General features: G+C 52.6%; 1 protein-coding gene across 1 annotated transcript in view; it reads right to left on the bottom strand.

Annotated features, from left to right (window-relative positions):
* Window positions 1–22,199: 22,199 nt before the first annotated feature.
* Window positions 22,200–22,717, bottom strand: part of LOC102118622 (coiled-coil domain-containing protein 33) — a 53,944-nt gene continuing 53,426 nt past the window's right edge. The window contains exon 11 of the mRNA XM_073996340.1: window positions 22,200–22,443. Coding sequence (XP_073852441.1) covers window positions 22,363–22,443 — 81 coding nt within the window. The 3' untranslated portion in view covers window positions 22,200–22,362. The remainder of the gene's footprint in view (window positions 22,444–22,717) is intronic.

The raw sequence follows: 22,717 nt of genomic DNA, 5'->3' as shown, positions 1-22,717 counted from the left end.
CAGTTCCTGGTCATCGTCAGCTGGAGGGGTTGAGATCCTGCTATTAGAGCCTCGTCTCTTTAGATGACTGTGGTCTCCAGGCCTGAATTCTAGGCTCTCATTTTCACATTCCTCCCTCATTATTTCTGTGTGTGCCCACTGTGTCCCATTTGTGGTCCTCACCCAGGCCAGGAGAGAACACACTGGGGTGGAGGTGTGGAGGGGAGAGATACTGGGGGCACCTGCCCTGTCTCTGCCTGGGAGAAGGAGCCCTGTCTGGACATTTGGGGCTCTGGGGGGATCCAAGGAGACCTAGACCATCTTGAGACTTGGGAGGGACTGTGGGTTGGGGAAGGGACTAGGGTGATGGAAGCTCAGTGTCACAGGGGAGCAGGAGGTGGGGTGAGACCATCCACCCTGCCTCCGGGCCTACGCTACAGGCCCTGTGTGCTCTGTCCAGGCAGATCACAGTCCTGCCTCCGGCCTAAGCCACAAGCCTCCTCCCCAGCCCTGTGCTGCGGAAACCACCTCTCTGCTGCCAGACTCCAGGCCACCCCAGAGCTTCACAAAGTGCTTCAGCCATCAGAACCCTGGTAATCCCTGTGTTCAGCTTTGCCTCTTGAGGCTTGAGCCTCAAGGCAGTTGGTCCTTTCAGAGCCCCCGCCTCCCCTGCCTGTCACCTGGCCTTTTTTGGCCATGGTTCCTCTCACACTTCCCTCTCCCCATCCCTGAGAGTCCCCCGTGGGAACCTTCTCTGCAGCCTACTCAGCCTTGCCCACTGCCCAGGTAATGGAAATCCAGGGCCCAGACTTCACAGATGCAGGTGGCAATGAAGGGAGGGGGCTTCCTGGGGGGGAGCACTCCCGCTGCCTGTGGGTACACTTCCCGCTGGGTCTCTCAGGATGCCCCCTGACCACCTCAGGCCTCTCAGAGTCAGTCTCAAAATTCAGATTCTTTTTTTTTTTTGGGATGGAGTCTCCTCTGTTGCCCAGGCTAGAATGCAGTGGCTCGATCTTGGCTCACTGCAACCTCTGTCTCCTGGGTTCAAGCTATTTTCCTGCTTCAGCCTCCCGAGTAGCTGGGACTACAGGCATGCACCACCATGCTCAGCTAATTTTTGTATTTTTAGTAGAGACCGGGTTTCACCATGTTGGCCAGGATGGTCTCAATCTCTTGACCTCGTGATCTGCCCGCCTCGGCCTTCCAAAGTGCTGGGATTACAGGCGTGAGCCACCGCACCCAGCCTCAGAATTCAAATTCTGATTAGCCAGACCTTCTGCACCAAGCACATCTCCAGTCCTGCCTCCTGACCATCTTCCCAGAGTTGTTTTTGTTTTTATTTTGTTTGAGTCAGGGTCTCACTATCATCCAGGCTGGAGTGCAGTGGCGGGAACGTGGCTCACTGTAGCCTCGACCTCTTAGACTCAAGCAATTCCCTCACCTCAGTCTCCCAAGTAGCTAGGATTACAGGCATGTGTCACCACGCTTGGTTAATGTTTTAAAAATTTTTGCGGAGACGGCGTCTCGCTATGTTACCCAGGCTGGTCTCAAGCTCCTGGTCTCAAGTGATCCTCCTGCCTCGGCCTCCCAAAGTGCTGGGATTACAGGCGTGAGCCACTGCGCCGGCTTCTCCCAGAGTTTTTGTTTCCCTCATTCTTAAGGTCCAGGTTGTTCTGTTGAGATGGCTGGTGGAGGACTTGGGGGGTCTGGAATGGGTGGGGCACAGATCCATTTGTAGTGGATAAACAGATTCCCTGAGTGAATGGCCTATAGTGGTGTAACGAGGGTCTTGGAGGGACCGAGAGGGATGGAATCTGGTTCCCAGACCCTCTGCACTCTCCTACACTGTCCTCTTCACTCCTTGCTGTGGAAAAAAAGGCGCCAGAAGCTCTTAGGGCTCACAGAGCTGCTCCAGGCACTGTGAGGTTTTCACAGCCAGCCTGGGGGTAAGGGCTAGCACTGTCCGCCTTTCCCAGCTAAAGAGACTGAGGTTCCTGTAGGTGCTGGCTGGGAGCTGAGTAGGAGGCAAACACGTCTGTGATCCAGACCACCTCTGGTCCACCAAGCTGCTCAGGAAGGGGCATTCTATGCATTCAGTGGACACACACTTACTGAGCACCCACTGCGTGCCAGGCACTGGAGGTGGAGGTGGGGGAGGGGTACAAGGTGGAGTGAGCTGGGAGCACGGGTCTGGAGCTGGGAGGAGGCACCACTGCCATTGAGCGTGGGTAGAATATTCTGGGTTCAGGTAAAGGCTTGAGGAAGGGGCTTCAGAGGCCCCAGGGCCCAACAGGCTGAGGGGTTCCTGCTGCAGGCAAGGGAACCATGCATGGGTTCAGGGCAGGGGGTAGCATGTCTAGATTTGGGCTTGGGACAGGTCACCTGGTGGCTGTGTCCTAGGAGGAGGGAGGCCGCGGTGGGCAGGAGGGCCCCATCTGGACGGTCAGCTCCCAGATCCTGAGGCAGCTCTCTGAGTGAGCCCACTGGCCCTCCACAGGAGCCCTCCACCCACACACAGGAGAAGGCAGGAGGGCGGGGTCTTCATCTTGGCCACCACAGGACCCTCCCTACCAGCCTGGCAGCTCCCTACTCAATGGCTCCCTACCCAGCCTGAGGAGGAAGAGCGAGATGCTTCCAGTCCCAAACTAGTCCTCTGAGAGGGTCCAGCTGTCATTGCCCTTCCTGGTCCTTCCAAATCCCTGAGCCCCTCTGCAGCCCAACCCCAGGGTCCACCCTGTGGAGGTGGATTTGCATATCTGAGAGTGAAAAAAATTCTGCTGCAGAGGCTCAGTACCACCAGAGCTGCTGAGCCCCCTTTTGTCTGTTTGAGTAAGAGCTGGCTAAAGGCTGAAGGATAATTAGTCCCCCGTGGGCAACGCGGTCCCCCCTCCTTGAAGATTTAAAGGCACAGCCCACATGCTCAAGCTACTTGGGTCTCAGCCCCTTCCCCCACAGGCCCTCCCCGCCCCCTTGACTCCGCCCTGAGGAGGGGACGGCAGCCGCTGGCAGGAGCCGATGAATGAGTATTTTATCTGATTAAACTGGGAGTGAACTGGCTGGTCTCCATTATCTGCGGACTTGATTGGATATTTAGCACCAAATGTGTGTGTGTGTGTGTGTGTGTGTGTGTGTGTGTGTGTCTGCACACATGGACTGGGCTATTCTAGTCTGTGTGCCAGGAGGAAATTGGACTGTACTGAAAAACATTTAATCTGAACTCAGGGGTGCACCCTGATAGAGTCACCAAGCTAGGGGTGAGGGTTGGGGGAGGGACAGTTCTGCCTTTAGCCCTGGACAAGAGGGACTCCAGCCCTGGGCCCCATGGGTTGGAAGGTCCTGCTCTGGCCCTCCTTGGGGCACAACCCTTCCCATGGGGTGAGGAGTTGGTGGTCCCAAGGCGGACGTGCCCACCTGGAGCCTGTGCCCGCTTAAGACCTCACCCTGGGTAACTGGGATCCTGGCACTCCCCTGCTTCCAGAGCCTGTCCTCCTGCAGGTGGCAGTATACCCTTATGCACTCGAAAGAGCTCACAAAGTCTCATAGGTGTGGTACTGAAATTGAGCTGAGAAGAAAAGGGGGCGGGTGGGGTTGAGGGGTGGGGGCCTGGGAGTGGCTCTCCCCACACTGCCAGGGGCCAGTGTGGAAGCTGAGAATTCTTTGAGGTTGTTCATAAGGTGTATTTATTGAGGTAGAGGAATGGAACATATTTAGGAGTTTGCTAGCTTCTGCTTGATTTATATTTTAATTACCCGGGGTTTGGACATATGGTATGTAGGCCTTGCTTGTACTCTCAAATGTTCCAGGTGGGCCTTGGCCGGGGGGTGGGGGCTGCAGCCACAGAGCTTGTCTTGGTGTTTACTAGGAAACTGATGCAGCTCTTCCTCCCTGATAGGCTGGGAAGATGGTGAGTCAAGCTCACCAGGCTCCTGACCTCCGAGTGACCAGGCTCGGCCAAGGCTCAGGCACTGGACTGGAGACCCCAGACATGTGTTGGACCAAGACTCCCCCTCAGTCTTGTCTGGTGGCCCTGGGAGGGTTATTGTGCTACCAGCAGGTTCCTCTCCTATGAAGTGGGGATGATAATTGTATGTTCCTTTTCAGGCTGGAGCGAGGATTACATGAGATTATGACCAAAGTTCTGGGTGCAGAGTAAGAGCTCAGTGAATCTTGATGAGAACACTTAGTGTTATTAAAATGAGTGCTAAGGTTGGGCTGGGCTTACAGAGTACAGAAGGGACCAGCCCCATTTCCCAGGTTAGCAACTCTTTCTCCCAGTCGCTTCTGGTTCTATAGTCCACCTCACTCTCAACAATCGATGATTCAAGCCCTCAGCAATTTATGGCCTCATCATCTTGGCTTTAGTTACCGAGAGCACTCCACTCCTGCCTCGCCCACCCACCATTTAATTAAAGATGGACAGCAAGACTTGGCAGCACCAGCCATTTCACTAAGGAGCAGCACTAGGAGGCTGTCCCGCCTCTGCCTGCCTTGTTTGCTGGGATGAAAGAGGAAATTGTCAAGACCAGGCTCCTCACTCCACAGGAGGGGAGACGGTGGCCCAGGAGGGGAGGGGTCAGTCAGGCTGACTCCTCAAGTCAGAACTGACTCAATGTCTCCTGATGCTCCTCCTGCCCAACACTCTCTCTGCAGTAATTTTCTCTCTCCCTGGGTGGCCTCTGCCCGGAGTGACCTCGTTCTCATCTCCTCTGAGCCTGATCTTCTGGGTACTTAGGGCAGGCCCTGATTTGGCCAGTCCACTCACTACTCCACCCATCCCATCCGTTCTTTCCCCCACACCGCTAAGACTTTCTCATCCTTCACTGGAGGGAGGCACTCACTCCATTAATACAGATAAAGAAACTGAGGTCCAGACAGGGAAGGGACTAGCCCTGAGGCCCCACAGTGCCTTTTGGTGAGACCCCAGGCCAAGCCTGGAGAGAGACAGGCACACACACACTAACTAGTAATTCCCACTCAACAGATCAACAGATTCCTCTTGCAGGAACAAGAAGAATTTCGTTTCCCTTCCACCAACGAATCAAAGATCTGTTATGGTTTCATACTAACCACCACTGCCGCTTGGTTGACTTTTCTCTCTTGCTTATCACAGTGACATCTGCAGACTACCCTGGCACTCTGTAGAAAGTGTGTCCTGCCTGGGGTGGGAGTAGATGGGGGTTAGGATTAGGTAGACCCCCTCTGAGCTCCCACAATCCCCTGAGGACCCTGGGCCCCAGTCCTGACCACTCCCTCCTCCAGCCATTCTTGATGAGTCTCCCTGCTGAATTGGGACTTCTTGAGGACAAGGACCCTTGTACGGACCCTTATCTTTATGTGACTGTCACATATCTTGGGAGTGAACTTCTGGAAAGAGGGTCAGAGGGAAACGCCTGGGTGAGTTGTGCTGCCTCCCCTCATTCCGCTCGATCTCAAGGGATCCCACCAACACAATGACTATTAACAAGCCCCCTGCAAAGTGCAGAAGTGGACAGCCCTTTACAGTTTCCAATGCATTGCCATCCACTCTCCTGTTAGTCCTCTCAAAAGCCTCAAGAGGTGGGGAGAGTATTTCCTCTACTTAACAATGAAGAGACAGGATCAGAGAGGTCGAGTGATTTATTCAAGGCCACACAGCTCTTGGGTGGTGGAAATGGGACTCATGCCTGCTGGGGCTGCACAAATGAGTGGAGGAATCTGTGGGGCAAGATAAACAGACTTGGCACAGAGTAGATGCTCAAAACCCTGGTTGAACAAATGAATGAATGCATGAATGAATGAGTAGGCGCATGTGCCAGAATACAAAGTCAAGAGGGAAGGGAGAGACAGCTGGGGGTCTGCGGAGGTTGGGGGCACTAGACACTTTTGCTCCCTGTGCTCATGTGGCCCCTTCTTGGCTCCTAAAGCACTGCTCATCCTTGGTGTTTCAGTACTTCCCCCTTATCCCCTGGGGTGATGCTCCTTTTCATGCTGTCTCACTTCCCTTGGCCTTTGCAGACTTCTCCTCAGTTGGGCTGGGGGGCTTTCTCTATGGACGCCTCACCTCTCCAGGCCCATCCTTAATGTCTGTAGTGCCCAGTACAAGAACAGAAATGGAGGCTCCCAGCATGTGCCCTCTGCAAATAGCCATTGCTTATTGGGCCTCAGGGTGCACCCCTGCAAAAGTATTCAACCCTTAGAAGTGTAGACTTAAGCTTGCATAGTCCTCAGAAGCAGGTTCAGGCCAGGCGCGGTGGCTCACACATGTAATCCCAGCACTTTGGGAGGGCGAGGCAGGTGGATCACTTGAGGTCAGGAGTGTGAGACCCGCCTCGACAACATGGTGAAACCTTGTCTCTACTAAAAATACAAAAATTAGCTGGGCCTGGTGGTGGGTGCCTGTAATCCCAGCTACTTGGGAGGCTGAAGCAGAAGAATCACTTGAACCTGGGAGGTGGAGGTTGCGGTGAGTCGAGATGGCACCATTGCACTCCAGCCTGGGTAACAGAGCAAGACTCTATTTCAAAAAACAAGAAGAAGAAGAAGGAGGAGGAGGAGGAGGAGAGAAAAGAAGAGGAGGAGGAGGAGGAAGAGGAAGAGGAAGGGGAGGAGGAAGAGGAGGAGGAAGAAGAAGCAGGTTCAGGCCCATTTGGGGGTCTTGGGTACTGACAGAGTGTTCTAGAAGTGTGGAGCTTGGGATCTGGGGAACATTTACCTGGCCAGGTGGGGAGGGACAAGGCTGGAGGAGTGTGAGTTGGCCCTCTAAATCAGCCTAGGTACCTGGCCAAGTCGGTCAGGAAGACAGGCCCACCGGAGTGGCCCATAGCTTTGCCTGGCAGAGCAGCACCAGGCTCCCCACCAGCTCCAGGGCCGGGGGCTGGGGGTGGGAGTCGAGAAGCCCACACACAGGTGCAGCGCATGTGGAGTGGGGGAGGGGACTGGCCTGCAGGGGGCCTTGCTCAGCCACTTGCACACACCAAGAGACAATAAATCGACAAACACTTAATCTCTCTGCAAATTGAAATGGAGCCGTAAATATCTGCTGCATCCCAGTAGCTGAGTTATGAGTCTCGTTTATTAATCTCTTTAGTCTCAGGTGATGGATGGAGAAGGAGAATGGCCCGCTGAGACTCCGAGGGATGGGGGAAGGAGGGAGGAGAAGTGGGTCAGGGGTCTGGGAACAGTCTTGCCAGAGAAAGGGTCAGAGGGAGAGGCCTGGGGGATTTTTGCTTCCTTTTTATACTCAGCCTTGATCGCAGGGCCCCACGAACACAGTGACTATTAAGACTCCTGCAAAGTGGACAGCCCTTTACAGTTTCCAACACACTGCCCCTCATTCTCTTCTTAATCCTCCCCATCGTCTCAAGAGGTGGACAGGGTGACAGTATTCCCTCCACTTAACAATGAGGAGACAGGATCAGAGAGGTGGAGTGATTTATCCAAGGTCACACAGCTCCGGAGTGGTGGAGTTGGAACATAAACCTGCAAGAGCTACACAGATGAGAGGAGGGGTCTGCAGAGGGAGGTAACAGACACATGTGGGATGTGATCCTTATTTCTTCCTTTCTACTCTTCTCCCCTCCCTCCCTTCCTTGCTAAAATGCTTTTTAGCAAGGTAAGCACTGTATGTGATTGTGTTTAGGAATTGGAGAGGAAAAGGTCAGAGTTGGGGGAGGGACAGGAAGGGGAGAAGAGCTGGTGAGTGTTCTCAGCCATGGCTCAGGTCTGTTGCCCCGTCTTAAGTATTTATTTGTAGGACCCCCTCCAGCCCCTGTCAGCATGCGGTGCTCCCAGCCGAGGGCCTGCAAGAGTGCAGGGGAGGAGCTGAGGAGGGTTGGGGCCCTGAGAAGACTTCCTGCCTGTAGGGAGCTGGGCCTGGGTAGGAGCTTGTGAGTGTGTGCTGCACAGAACAGGGATGCTTGGAGAGGAGACTGGGAGAGAGGACAAACCCAGCAAATGGGGTAGTCACGCTGGGCAGTAAAGTCAGGGCTATGGAGACTGAGGAAGGGCAGCAGGAAGGCTGGGGTGGCCAGTGTTTTGGGAACATGTCTTGTGGCTGGTGTGGGATGGCCTGAAGGGGACACTGAGTCAGGGGCATCTGTTTGGAGGCCACTGGGTGGACCCTGGTTGGTTCTGCTCTCTTTGTCTCTGTCTCACTCCCTGTTTCTCTCGTAGTTCCTCAGTCTCTCTTGATTCCAAAGGATCTGGGGCCTCGGTCCTCTTGTACTCCCAGGCCCTGGGTGACCCTGCTCCCAGGCTGGGCTTGGTGCCTGAACCAGTGGCCCTGGGGGGCCTGCGTATTCCTGTTCCTGAGTGCCAATCCCAGGCTCCCGAGGCTTTGCAATGTCACCACCCTAGGCGGATGTTCCTGCTGCTTGTTGCCACCAATGTGGGCAGTGTGCAGGGGTGCTCCGAGTCCCTTCCCTGGTGACTGCTGCTGGCAGCCTCAAAAGACTCCTGCTCAGAGTTCATCACCTTCCACCAGGTGGTGCTGAGGAGTGGAGGCCAGGTCTGACTGCTGACGTCCTCACCAGGCCGCAGACCCCATCCTGGGTGTGGGCCTGGGGGCAGGACCAAGGCTCCAGCCACAGTGCAGGAGCCCCAGGGCACTCAGGAACATCTGCTCCAACCTCCTGTGCTGTCAGAGGCAGGAACTGGGGCCCAGAGAGGGGAAGGAAGTTCAAGGTCACTTCCAGGAGCAGTGGGAGCGCTGTGAGTGCAGGGACAGTGTGGAGCTGGGCCGGGCTAGGCAGGGGGGTGTGCCCTGTGGATGAGGGAGGTTGACAGGGTAGAGGGTGTGGCAACCTCCAGTGGGGCAGACCTGGGGCAGGGGAGGTTTCTGTGCCATGTAGGGTGGCCACCATCCAGGTTTGCCTGGGACTGTCTTGGTTTAAGCACTGAACACCTCATAGTCTGGAAACCCCTCAGTCTTGGACAGGCAGGGTAAAGTGGTCACCCCAGGGCCATGCCAGCCGGACGGAAAGGACTAGGCTCAGGGTATCTCTGGTACACAGCCAGCCGCCCTTTCTGGGGGGCCTCACCTCTCCCATCTGATCCTGAGGGGCAGGTAGGGTAGGGCAAGCACCTCTTCCATGCTAAGATGGAGAAACCAAGGCACATGGTCACCCAGAGTCCCCAGAGCACCTCTCTGCCTGCCTGCGAGGAAAGGGGTCCCTGTGCTGGGAGGCTTGCCTTCCTGAGGACCGAGCCCACCTCCGGCATAGTGGGACTTGACAGAGGCCACAGCTTCCCTGGTCCTCCTTCCTCTCTGTGCTCATTATCTGGGGCTGTCTCTGCTGAAGTCAACCTACACCTCCAGAGCAGGGTAAGTGGGGTGGGGGCAGCTGGGGAAGGGGATTTAGAGAAACTGAGGGATTAAGGCTGAATCGTTCTAGGGTCTAGCAGACTCAAGAAAGGAAGAGAAACAAAAGCGGTATGCTCAGAGGGGGCGGGGATGTGGAGGAGACAGGTGGAGGGAGGGGGGAAAGGCTTTCAAAGACAGAATGAAAGAAATGAGTTATTCCAGCGTGAGGAGGTTGGAAAAACTCCACTGAATCTTTTAACAACCCTTGTCAATTATTCATCTCCTGGTATGAGGGCCCTCTGGTCTGCCACAAATCTCCTCTGAGCAAGGCAGAAGGAGGGAGGAAAACAGAGGAGTCAGAGAGAGAGAGAGAGAGAGAGAGAGGAGAGAGAGGTGGAGAGAGAGAGCGGGGGAGGGCGAGAGAGAGAAAGAGAGAGAGAGAGAGAGAGAGAGAGAGAGCAGGAGAGACAGGGAGAGAGACAGGAAGAGGAGGGAAGTGACCCTGTCCTTGAATTTCTGTGCTGGAAACAACACTGAATACACGCTTCTTTCATAGTAAATGAGCACATCTGCCTTTCTTTATCCAAAGCATAGCCTGCCTCCTCCAGGAAGACTTCGTTGCTTGCCTCTCCCCCTATCCACCACCTCCCCAACTCTCTCTCATTCACGGAGGGCTCACTAGGTGTGTCCAGGAGTGCTGGGTAAGTGTGGCAGTTAAAAATCTACATTGTCCCAACCATGCCCCTCCTTTGCCTGTTCATCCACCACCAAATATTTACTGTGTGCCTACTCTATGCCACTAATCGTCTCCCTGGGTATGGCTTGCTCCTGTCCACTGGGGAGTTCTCAGAACTGAGGTCCTTGATCTCTTTGTCCCCATGTCCCTGCCCCAGCTGGACACAGGGCTGGGCACATGGCAGGGTGGAGAGTTCTGATTTTCTGATGGACTGGAGGAATGGGGAGTCCAGGCACATGGCGGGTGTTTCAGAAGCCCTTTGTGGTGGAAGTTGGTCCATCTAGAGGTGGCATGGAGCCCCCTTGCCTTACCTGCTCCCCTCCTGGCATCAGGAGACATGGCCTGGCTCCATGTGAGGTGGGCTCAGGGTGCCCAGAGAGTGGAGGGCAGATGCTCGCAGGTTGTTGACTATTTGGAGAGTTGCTGTGTTCAGGATGAACCTTAGCACCTCACTCTTCACACTCACTTACAGGCTCACCTCTTCCCAATGGCTTTCTGAGCTGCTCAGAAGGGAGATAAGGCTTCCTCTACCTCTGCCTGCTCGACCCAAGACCATACCCATGGGACTTGACCTCGGTGGGTCCACCCAGGACCAGAGTGTTGAACCATGTTAACCACACGGAACTTGAAAGCCTGCATCAAAACTAAGTGTTCCAAGGTGAGAAGAAATGGTTGGGTTGCAGCCTGGAAATGAGGTAGATCCAGGGCACATCCAGGGGCAGGGAGACGCAGTGGGTTTAGTGAACCATGGGGGTGGGACAGGCAGGACCAGGGGCAGCAGGCAGCATTGCACAGAGAGGCATAGACCTCCTCTTCTCCACTCTCATCCACTCCCAAGGTGCTTTTCTCTCCAGAAAATTGTTCAATTTCTTATTAAGCTGAAGTAGGATCTGAAGGGAATCAGAGATAAAATTGTTTTTCGGGCTCTGGGGAATGCATGATGAGACTGGATATAGACAACACAGTCCGGAAATCAGGGGAGGCCAAGAGGCTCAGCCAGAGACAATGGCCCAGCATGAGGGAGACAGTTCTTCATTCGGCTACTATGCAACCACTGCCATGTCACTGGTGCCTGCTGCTTGCCCTGGGACCTGCTGCTGGCCACCGCTCCCTGGCCGCGTGTCCAGGAACCGCACACACTGTGACCGTGCCATTGTTACTCAGTTGTGTCCCAGTGCTACTACTCTGTACGTCTGCCCACAGCTTCCACACTGTGCTCCGTACTCACTCCTATGATTGCACCCTCCTGCAGTGCAGGGCTGTGTGACATGATTCTACAGCTTGGGTCTATTGTTATGCAACGACACTCCACTGCTCCATGGCCATGTTCGACTGCTTGTCACTGTGCCTCATGGTCGCTTGAGTTCATCCATTGCTATGTAATTTTGTTTGGTTGCTATGGAACAGTGACCCATTGCTACACAGCTAGGCTACCTGTGCTTGTCATGGAGCCGTACACTGTTGCTACCCACCCACGTTCTATTGCCTGTAACTGGGATCTACTGGCCACGTGAACATGTGTGTCTGGGTCCTAGCTATGATCCTTCTGGGCTCTGGCCAGTGGGTAGGAGCTGGGGCTGGGGGCTGGGTCTCTAGGTCCCCTCTAGGGCAAAGTGTCAGAGGTAGAAATAGCCAGCCTGGTAAATCTGAGGAGAGTGAGAGAGTGAGAACGAGAAGGCGAGTGAGAGAGGGAGTGAGAGAGAGAAATGAGTTGGGGGACCGAACCAGGGGTGAGAGGATAAACAAGGACGCAGCCAAGAGTCAGGAACAAAGAGGGGCGGGGTGCCTGGAACAGAGTGGGATGGGTAAGGGAGAGGGACATACCCACTGCCCTGGATACTCTGTGAGTCTCTGGGGGACCCGAAGGTGCCAGGTCGACTGAGCATGCAGGCCTCTGTAGCGTCCAGTATTTCCTTGGCTGGATGCAAGGCAGCATGAGATTGCCATGTCAGGAAGCCTTGGGCAGGCCCATTCCTACCCATCCCTGGGCCACCTCATTGCCACCCTTTGTAAAATGAGAAAATCAGTCTAGATACTTTCTAAGGTTCTTTCTGATTCTCTTGCTGTCCAGCCAGGGGTTCTATTCCATTTCCCAACTAGGATTTACCAACATCTGTCTTGGGCCAGGCCTGGGCAGGGCTCTGGAGCCCAGAGGCGAGTAAGTCAGTAAAATAAGCTCTTTAGTTCAAGGGCTGGATGGTGGTGGCTGAGTGGCCCTAACCTGATAGCAAACCAGGGCTAGCAGCCAGTCCTTAAGGCCTCACCTGGTGTCCAGCAAGAGGGAGGGTAGAGGGACCAGGAACACTCTCTCTGGGAGAATGAGCCACTGATGGGCATGCTGGAGGTGATGCCCAGGGTGGGCATGCTTGAGTGAGTTCTCCATCAGACCCAGCTCACAACACCTCTGCAGTTTGTGGGTATTGGGTATCACTCAGAGCCTCCCAGAACTCCCGCCTAGCACGCTCAGGCCACTTCCTTCTCTCCTCACTCCTCTGTCACTGACAATGGTTACAGTTGCTTAAAAATACTTCCTCCTGGCTGGGCGTGGTAGCTCACACCTGTAATCTCAGCACTTTGGGAGGCCGAGGCAGGTGGATCACCTGAGGTTGGGAGTTCGAGACCAGCCTGGCCAACATGGTGAAACCCCGTCTCTACTAAAAATACAAAAATTAGCCGGGCATGGTGGCATGTGCCTGTAATCCCAGCTACTCGAGAGGCTGAGGCAGGAGCATTGCTTGAACTCGGGAGGTGGAGGTTGCGATGAGCTGTAATTGCATCACTGAACTCCAGCTTGGTGACAGAGTGAGACTCAGCCTCAAAAAAAAAAAAAAAAAAAGCAAAATTAGCCATGCATGGTGTCGCATGCCTGTAATCCCAGCTACTCAAGAGACTGAGGCAGGAAAATCTCTTGAACCCAGAAGGCAGAGGTTGTGGTGAGCTGAGATCGCACCATTGCATTCCAGCCTGGACAACAAGAGCGAAACTCCATCTCAAAAACAAACAAATGAACAAACAAACAAAAACCCAAAACACACTTCCTCCTAATGGCTAACCTTGACTTCTCAAGCTGCAGCCTGGTCCCATCTCTTTTGGTTTAATTCTTAAGAGAAAATCAAGACTTGTCTGCTACCCATGTTATTCTAATATTCTTTCAGATGTTGAAAACACTGTTTATATTGCCCACCTCTCAGATCCATTCTATATTTAAAGGCCATTTCTTCCTCCACTCTATTTTTTCCTCTCTGCTCCTCCTCCACCATCATCATCACCATCATCATCACCATCATCATCATCGCCATCACCATCATCATCATCATCATCATCAAATTTTATAAGCACAGTGCAGACTCCAACCCAACCCACCCCACAATTTGTGTCTCACTTCCCACAAACAAATCCATGGTCTTAAGACATCTGTATCTGGTTTCTCTCAAATAATCCAGACTCTCAGACCTACTGACCTCCGTTCAGACCTTGGATGCTTTACCAGCAGACTACAAACGAAGGACTCGCTGCCATGCCCAGTACCAGGAGCAGGGCTGGGTACTTCCTCCTCCTTGGTTGTGCTGTGTCAGTGCCCAAGTGACTGATGTGAGAGGCTTGTCCAGCCAGGAGGTGCTTGAGGCTCCTGCTCCCAGAGGTAGTGTGAGTCAGGGGCTGAGGTCTGCATCCTTGGGGAAAGGTGGAGGCTTAGCTTGGGGAGGGCTGAGGCTTGGCTGGTTGGCCCCTCCTGGGCAGCTGAGGAATGCCTTCTTTCTCCTCCTTTCCCATGTGCCTTTCCCTGTGATGGCACCTTCCCTTTTCTTTCTTTCCTGGCCTGTTTTTTCTTTTCTTTTGTTTTTTCTCTTGAGACGGGGTCTTGCTCTGTCACCCAAGCCGGAGTACAGTGGCACGATCATAGCTCACTGCAACCTCGACCTTCCAGGCTCAAGTGATCCTCCTGCCTCAGGTTCCTGAGTAGCTGAGACTACAGACATGCAACAACATATTCGGCTAATTTTTTGAATTTTTTGTAGAGACAGGATCTCACTATGTTGCCAGGGCTGATCTCAAACTTCTGAGCTCAAGTGATCCTCCCACCTCAGCCGGCCCAAGTGGTGAGATTACAGATGTGGGCCATGCACCTGGCCTCTCTTCCTTTACTACCTCTGCTTAGAGGCACAAGAAGGGGGAATCACGGGGCCAGGATGTGGAGAGGGCAGGAGGAAGTGGCTTATTCATGCTGCCCCAAATCTCCAAAGATAGGGTTTTTAAATTTTCAATGCAGTTTATGGCTGAACTGGATGTTGATCCCAAGGGCTGTTTCCTCAAGGGCCAGAGGTGACAGGAGGAAATCATAAAGATGGCCTATGAGTGCTGTGGTGCATGAGCAGGACGGCCCTGCTCCCAGGTGGGCAGGGGTGCTCATGTGGAAGAACCCTGGGCATGCCCAGCAGACAGCCAGCCTTCCTATTCGTTCGATGGGACACGTTCCAGAAATGTGCAGAAGTGCCAGGGGAAGATGAGGAGGCTGTTGGTGGAGGAGGTCAGGTCCTGGGAGGGGGATGGCTTGGACTTCCCTATGGACTGGTGGCCTTGTCTGGGGCCTTTTCTCAAGATCTTCCAGAGCAGCATTCCCCATGGGACCCACTGTGGAAGAAGGGAGGAAGCCACCCAAGAATTCAGCCATGGTTACTGGGTAGCACCTCCCTGGACTGTCTCTTTGGTAGCCCATTCTTTAGCGCTCTGCATCAAGGGCTGAGACCCAGCACTGACTCCTCAGCAAATTAGGATGTCACTTTGGCCACCTCCACCAGCCCTTTCTGAGCATCTGCTCAATCGGCAACAGGAAGACACAGCAGCTCCCATGATCAAGGACACAGACTCTGTCACCAAAATTGGTGTCCTCTATTATTATTATTATTATTATTATTATTATTAGAGATGGATTTTCACTGTTGTTGCCCAAGCTGGAGTGCAATGGCGCAATCTTGGCTCACTGCAACCTCCACCTCCCGGGTTCAAGTGATTCTCCTGCTTCCGCCTCCTGAGTAGCTGGAATTATAGCCAGGCACCACCATGCCCGGCTAATTTTGTATTTTTTTAGTAGAGACAGGGTTTCTTCATGTTGGTCAGGCTGGTCTCAAACTCCCGACCTCAGGTGATCCGCCCGCCTTGGCCTCCCAAAATATTGAGATTACAGACGTGAGCCACCATGACCAGCTGGTGTCCTCTTTTTTTGAGCCCCAGTTTCTCCCGTTATAAGTGAAAATGAATCTCTTAAAAGTGCTGCCCACTACCCAGTGGCCGTGCACCTCAGGAAGTTCTGGGTTGATGCCTACACACCTAAATGGAACCCTGGCTTCCAAGTGTTGCATGTGTTTGTTTTGAAAGAAATTACACGGGAGTTCCACTCAAAAGGTGAAGAGACCCTGCAAATGAAGAAGCCACAGCTCCCAGCAGTTTGACTTCGGGGTAACTCACATGCAGAGTGTGCCTAAGGGGAGGTCTGCTGGCCACCTGAGGCATGAACCAGTCCTGCAGATGGCAGTTAAGTCCCCTTCCCATGGCCTCATCACTGCCCCGGCCCTTCCCACCTGGGGAGAGACACTCACTGTGTCGCGGGACGTCTCAGGCACCAGAGGCTCCTCCTCTACTTCCCGTGGCATGGACGTGCTCAAGTCCATTGTGGAGCTCACTGTGTCCTTGGACCAGGACTCTTGGATGGTTCCCAGCTTCTCATCTAGGATCTTGGGGTCCAAGGTAGGAAGAGCCTTGCTGTTGTTTGGTGTCAAGAAGTTTTCTGGTCTCTGAGAAGAGAAGGTGCAGAGAAACTTTGGAACAGGCTCCTTCTCTCTGCCCATCTACCATAAGCACACCTTCTACACCCCAAGCCTCTCCTCCTCATGGCTCAGGAGGCCCTGCATGGCTGGCCCGTGCACACCTGCTACCATCTACCCCTTGCTCACTGGGCCCCAACTACATGGCCCTTGCTGTTCCTCCAACAAGCCAAGCTCTCTCCTGCCTCAGGGCCTTGGCATTTGCTGTTCTCTTCCTGGAGGTCCTCAGGGATCTTTACATGGCTGTCTCCTTCTTATCATTCAAGTCTCAGCCCAAATGTGACCTGCTCAGGGGTTCCTGCCTTTTGAGATAGAGGCCCACTCTATCTAAAGTAATCCCAGTTCCAATATACTCTCTATTCATTTATCCCCTTTTACTGTGTTCATAGCACTTACTCTACCAGAAAATTTAAAAATGCATTTACTTCTTAACTGCCTCTCCATGAGTCCCATGTCAGCAAGGAACCTTGTCTATCTCTAGTGTCTGGCTCATTGTAGGCACTCAATACATTTTTGGTGGAAGAATAAATGAACTATGCCATCTCTGACACCCAAACTTGGTGCAGCAACAACAGCTTCTAAAACCCTCTACTCTTTTGACACCTTTTGCTATGTAGACCTATTTTCCATTTCATCTCCTCTATCATCCTTCAATCTTACCACCCATTAAGCAGAGAGTCTCTCCTCTCTGTATATTCTGATGAGCCTTCATCTCCCTCCATGTTCTTTTCCTGTTCTCCTTCTCCCTTGGCAGGATTATCACTCTCATGTGTCTAAAGTCTGATGCCACTCAAATACCAGCCTCCCCACCACCCAAGGATGCCTGGACGTCTCAGCTCACACTGACTTGTAGATTTTCTGGGTTCTTCTGATCTAGCAGTTGGCTGGCTGTGCTTTCATGTTGCTCTCTAAGCTATTTCTGTTTTTCTTTTCTTTTCTTTCTTTTTTTTTTTTTTTTTGAGACAGAGTTTTGCTCTCTTACCCAGGCTGGAGTGCAGTGCCATGATCTCAGCTCACTGCAGCCTCCACCTCCTGGGTTCAAGCAATTCTCCTGCCTTAGCCTTCTGAGTAGCTGGGACTACAGGCATCCGCCACCACACTTGGCTAATTTTTGTGTTTTTAGTAGAGATGAGGTTTCACCATATTGGCCAGGCTGGTCTCGAACGCCTGACCTTGTGATCTGCCCGCCTCGGCCTCCCAAAGTGCTGGGATTACAGGCATGAGTCATTGTGCCTGGCTGCTATTTTTGTTTTTGTTTTTTAAATAAAACTTTAAGTTCCTTGGGCTTAGGGACATGTCTGTGCTCCCTTTGGGGAGGGGTTACTTTAAAGCCCTGTTGGAAATTCATGGTTATCTCTAAAACATACTCATTGTTCAAAGAATCATGCAGTCCTAGGGTTTTCAGGGCCCTCAAAGGTGAGCCAGTTCCACCCTGCATCAGCTGTTGGAATCCTCTCTTGGCTGCATAGCAGACAAATTATTCCACTGTCTGGAGTCTTGGGCTAGAAATAAATAGAGCAACGGGCACACTGCCAACTCGTACAGATGCGCTCAGAGTTGGAGGTGCCCTGGTGTTTGACCCTGAACAACCAGAGAGGGAATGAGTGCAGGTGGGCCTCTTTTTAAGTGGTTCTTCTATAGGAAAGTCCATGCATACTAACTCAATGAATTGGGACAAGGACCCTTCACTTTACCACTGAAATTCTTTAAGTAATTATTCTTTTATGCCACTTTCAAATAAACTTTGCTGTGCAGAAATTCATTAAGGCGAAGACGTTTCTGGCGATGTCTATAGAGTAAGGGACAGTCACACAAGTACACAGAGGCATTTGGCTAAGTCTGGGCTCTATATCCCCCAACTCCCCATCAAATGGGTGCAAACTAGACAACGCCAAAGAGAAAGCAGCTATAACAAGACTGTGCGAATGGGAAGAGTGGGACACTGGGGGACCCCGATGCTGATTTTGGCAGGCCACCTACTGCACTTCATGATCAAGACTCCTGGGCCTGTTTTGTCTGTGGGCATCAGGCCTGGCGGTCTCTCCCACGGGGTCCTCTCAGTAGCTATGGGTCATGGAGGGCGGGTTTCACTTTGGAGGTTCCCCACTGACGTGAAGACACCCAGGGTAGCATCTGAGTCAGATGGTTTAGGGTTTTTGGGCCATGTGTTTTAGATAGGAAAAAATACCACATCTGTCTCCTTCTCAGAACAGCTGAACACCAGATTGACTGCAGAGGAAGAGCTACAAAATGTGTATTGTGTGGATGGATGAATGGGTGGGTGGATGAATGGATGGATGAATGCAGGAGAGAATGAAGGAAAGCATAAATACAGGGCAAAGACCATCTTCCCATTGACCAGGTGGCCCCTGGGGCTGGGGTGAGATGCTGATTCAGGACCTATAATGACATTTCTGCTCATTTCCAGGCAGAAAGCCAATCTCCATGCCCTGGATTTCATAGACTGCCATCTAATCCAGTTAGGAGAGGAAGTAGAAGTAATGAAATCAAGGGAGAGGTCTCTAGAGGTGCCCCCATCAGTACTGAAGGCAGGGACAATTGCAAGGGAGTTCCCTCCCCCACAGCCTGTCTCCCTGACATCCACTCAGTGTGGCCCCAGCACCAGATGAGTCAATGCAATAACCCAGAGCTGATGTTTACTGAGCCCCTGGTCAGAGCTGAGCTGGGCACTCACCAGGTACTTTTATGTGGATTCTGAAATTTACCATGTATAATCCATTTAATTTCATCACAAAGCTAAAATAAAGGTGAGAACAACCCCTCAGTCCAGACCAGTGCCTTTACCCTATCAGTCTCTTAGGGGGTGATGTGGGGGTGGGCTCTGGGAAGGAGGGCAGGCAAGGCAGAGTATCTATGGACTTTAAGTCTATCCTGCCCATCCCTGCTCCAGCCACCCTTCCTGTAGTGCCTGCCAGACTCAATGGTTCTGTCCTGCCCTACCCTGGGGTTGACCCTGGCCAGGATCTGCTCCCATGGCTGCTCCATGCCTGTACCTCCCCACCCTGCATGTCTCTGCCCACCTTCCCATTCTCCTGTCCCATTCAACTTTGCCAGGATCCATCTGGCCTGGGATTTGGAGGCAAGGTGGAGAGGTAACTTTTATAGTGAAATCTTTAGACCTCTAAACAGCACAGATCCTGCAGGGCACCTCAGAGGGAGTTGCTTTTGTCATGTGAGGTGAGGGGCACCAAGAGACCCATCATGTCTAAATTCTCCCTAATAGTTCTCCTTCTTTAGGGTCAGCATTATATCTCCAGACTCCACAGCTTCAATCAGCTCACATTTGGGGGAGGAAATTATGCCCTCACCCCCTTGCTTCTCAAGGAAGGGAGCTTGCCTGAGACCACAGAGAGGGCCAGGCTGCTCGAGACCATAGAAAGAGCCAACCCATAGGAGATGGTGAGTCAGTGAAGGATGGGGAGAGCCTTGGAGACTAACTCATCCCAAGACTAACTCCTCCTAATCAAGCCCAGCCTTGCCTCACTCTCCTTTCCTCCAGGTAGGGTGGGAGCTGCTGGCCCGCTCCACAAGCCTGCATGTTTGTTTCTGTATTTGACAAGCCTTGCCTGCTGGGGCAGCTTGGGGCTGACAAGTGGCCCCTGTCCCTGTGGCTTCGTGGCTGTAGCACATCCTGGTTCATTAAGACTGTAATTGGAGATTGACTTTGAAAGCTCAAAGAGATGCATGGCCACGCACTAGCTCAGACCCAGCATTCAGCCCACTGCTCCCTGTGTTGCTGCATCTGCCCACACCACATATAAGTGCCATGGTTGGGGAGAAGACACGCCTTCCTCACTCCTCCCAGCACTCACTGTTGCTAGCAGAGTTGGGTCTGTTGAGACAGACCAGGCCAATGGCATCACAGGCTTGAGGCTTCTTAGGTCAACTGTCTCCCTCCTCCCCACAACATCCTCTGCCTTCCTCCTACCCATTCCATCCCCTAGATCCCCAGTCATGCAAAATGCAACAGTTTCAGCCTGCCCCGCAATTACAGACTAGCCAGGCTGCAGCTGCTGTCCTTGGTGCTGAAAGTGCCCGCCTTCCGGCCTGCTTGCGTCTCGCCCCGCCCTGAGCCTTCTCGCTGGAGCGCACATGCTCTTAATTCAATTAGCTGGCCCTGAACCCTCCCCAGGGGGCCTGGAGCGGAAACTGACAAATTCTGTTTAACAAAGACATTTGTCCCTCGCCCTGCCGGCTTTGGGCTCTGCCCGCCTGTATCCCGCTCATTAGGTATCTAACAAAGTGAGTCCCAAGAAATCTGCTTCCAATCGCTAGTAATTCAGGAGGCCTGATGCAATTTTCTCCCTGATAAGGGTGTCTCGCCCACTGGCAAGCGCTGTAATGAGCCCTGTGCAGCAGCTCCCCGATCAGTCACTGCTTTGTCATTTCCTGTGGCTGCAGTTGTAGGTTCTTATCTCTTCAGCTGTAGGCGAAGCTCAGACAACAGGCCCCTCCAAGAGGGCTTGCTGCCTCCCCTGCATATAGCGAGCCTCATTTATGGCATCCTGCATGCTCTTGCAGCTGCAGTGGTTTGAAGCTCTGAGTTTGTCTCCCAGCCAAGAAGGACCCCAGTGTTAATCCTTGGTGGGACCATGATTCATTTGCCAGAAAGTGGTGTTTGTTAGAGGGTTAATCCCAAAGCAAGTTGTGAGGCCAGGAGAGCTGAGCCACTGATAAGAATTTTTAAAAATTCTGTTGAGGATTTTAGTATGGAAGTCCTGCCTGTGACTCAGTGGTTTGACTGTGGGCTCACTCTTGCTACCCTGAAACCTGGCTTTCTGAATTTAATTTTTTCCCTTGGGTTCCTCTATTCTTATGCAGAGAGACTTTTCCAACATAGTTGAGATCACATCCTACTGCTGCTCCAAGACCTTTCTTAGTTTCCTGCCACTTTATGACAAAGCCCTCACCCTGCACCCTAACACCCAGGTCTTCTACAATCTAGACTTCATCTAGCTTTCTAGTCTTACTGCCCATTACAGTTCCCATATGTCATGTGCTCCAGACACTGTCATGCCTCCATGTCTTTGCATGTGGGGATCCCTTTGCCTGAAGCACCATTGCTTTGCCAATTTCCAACCCACTATTTGGAACAGAGCTCAAACCATGCCTTTCTGTGACACTTCCCCTGACCTCTGTATACTCAATGCACCAATGTCAACCAGGACCCTTAGTAAGATGGGTGGTAGTGATCTGTTGGGGTGCTTTACTGCTCAGCACAGGTTAGAAATCTAATAAATGGCTTTGGGAGGCCAAGGCAGGCAGATTATGAGGTCAGGAGTTTGAGACCTGCCTGGCCAACATGGTGAAACCCCATATCTACTAAAAATACAAAAATTAGCTGGGCATGGTGGCGGGCACCTGTAATCCCAGCTACTGGGGAGACTAAGGCAGGAAAATCATTTGAACCCAGGAGGCGGAGGTTGCAATGAGCCAAGATCATGCTATTGTGCTCCAGCCTGGGCGACAGGCCGAGACTCCGTCTAAAAAAAAAAAAAAAAAAAAAGAAATCTAATAAATGGTTAATGAATGAATGACCTTGGCTGGGCCAGCGATACATCTTGGCTGAAGGGACTGAAGGGAGGTCTATGCTAAGGTGGTTGGGCTTTGAGTAGGGGGGAATCCCAAGACCAACTCCCATTTTCTGAGAAGTTTTGTCTAGAAGCTTCTGCCATGTCTCTCTCTATTCCTTCCCTCCCCCTTCTTCAATCTACCAATTATGCACTGGGCTCACAGGGAGAGCAGAGCAAGGGAAGGGAGTGTCCAAAGTCCAGTTTCCTCAGTCATCTCTGCATTCTGACTTAATATACTCCATCTGCAGCCGGGAGTTGTAGGCTCACATTCTCAAGGCAACACTGGGTCCTGTGGTTGGCGAGGCATTTTAAAAAATAATTGAGACAGGGTCTCACTCTGTTGCCCAGGCTGGAGTGTAGTGGCACCATCATAGCTCACTGCAGCCTAAAACTCCCACGTTCAAGCAATCCTCCTGCCTCAGTGCCCCCAAGTAGCTAGGGCTACAGGTGCACAACACCATGCCTGGTTAATTTTTGTGTTTTTAGTAGAGATGGGGTTTTGCCATGTTGCCCAGGCTGGTCTCAAACTCCTGAGCTCAAGTAATCCGCCCATCTTGGCCTCCCAAAGTGTTGGGATTATGGGCGTGAGCCACTATGCCCAGCCTGATGAGGCATTTGAGATGAGCTAAAGCAGGTCTTCTGAATGACTAGCAATTGGAAGCAGTATGCCTCTCGGTCCAGCCCTTCCCACTCTGGCCTGTGAGCTCCTAGGCTCCACAGCCTCCAACTCAGGGCAGGGTACATTGAGGACTTTAGCAAATCTAGCTTCTGGAGAGATGATTGTCTGTCACTTTTCCCATTTCTTTATTCTCGGAAAATTGCAGCGAGACCAAATGTGGTGCTAGCGATGTTTATCTTCAGCACTTGACAAGGCCTCCTGATGTCTTTATGGATGTGAAGCTGGTGGAGCAGCTGTCATGAGGGGCGGGTGCCGAGTGATGGGTTCACAGGGCTCTACCATCTCCCCTCCCCCAGGAGCCCTGTCCTCATCCCTGATGAGTTCAGCACGTTTGTCAGAAACCTGGGTGAACGACACTAAGAGATCCTTTACCGAGCATCTGCAGGACACTGTGTTAGGCATCTGCACATGCTCCCTCATTCAATCTTCACTATGTTCCTGGCTGGTAGGGATTACAATCCCCTTTTATGGAAGAGAACAGTGAAACTCAGGGTGGCTAAGATCAAATGGAAGATCCAGATTCAAGCCCAGGTCTACAGGATTACAAGGTGGACACTGCAACACTTCAAGTGTCCTGGCCACCTCCACGGATGACCTGAAGCTTGGGGTTGGGGGTACAGATCGGACTGT

This window comes from Macaca fascicularis, chromosome 7 (assembly GCF_037993035.2).
Source record: "Macaca fascicularis isolate 582-1 chromosome 7, T2T-MFA8v1.1".
Taxonomy (NCBI): Eukaryota; Metazoa; Chordata; class Mammalia; order Primates; family Cercopithecidae; genus Macaca; species Macaca fascicularis.
The sequence above is the reverse complement of the archived record's forward strand: the minus strand, read 5'-3'. Positions and strand labels throughout refer to the sequence as shown.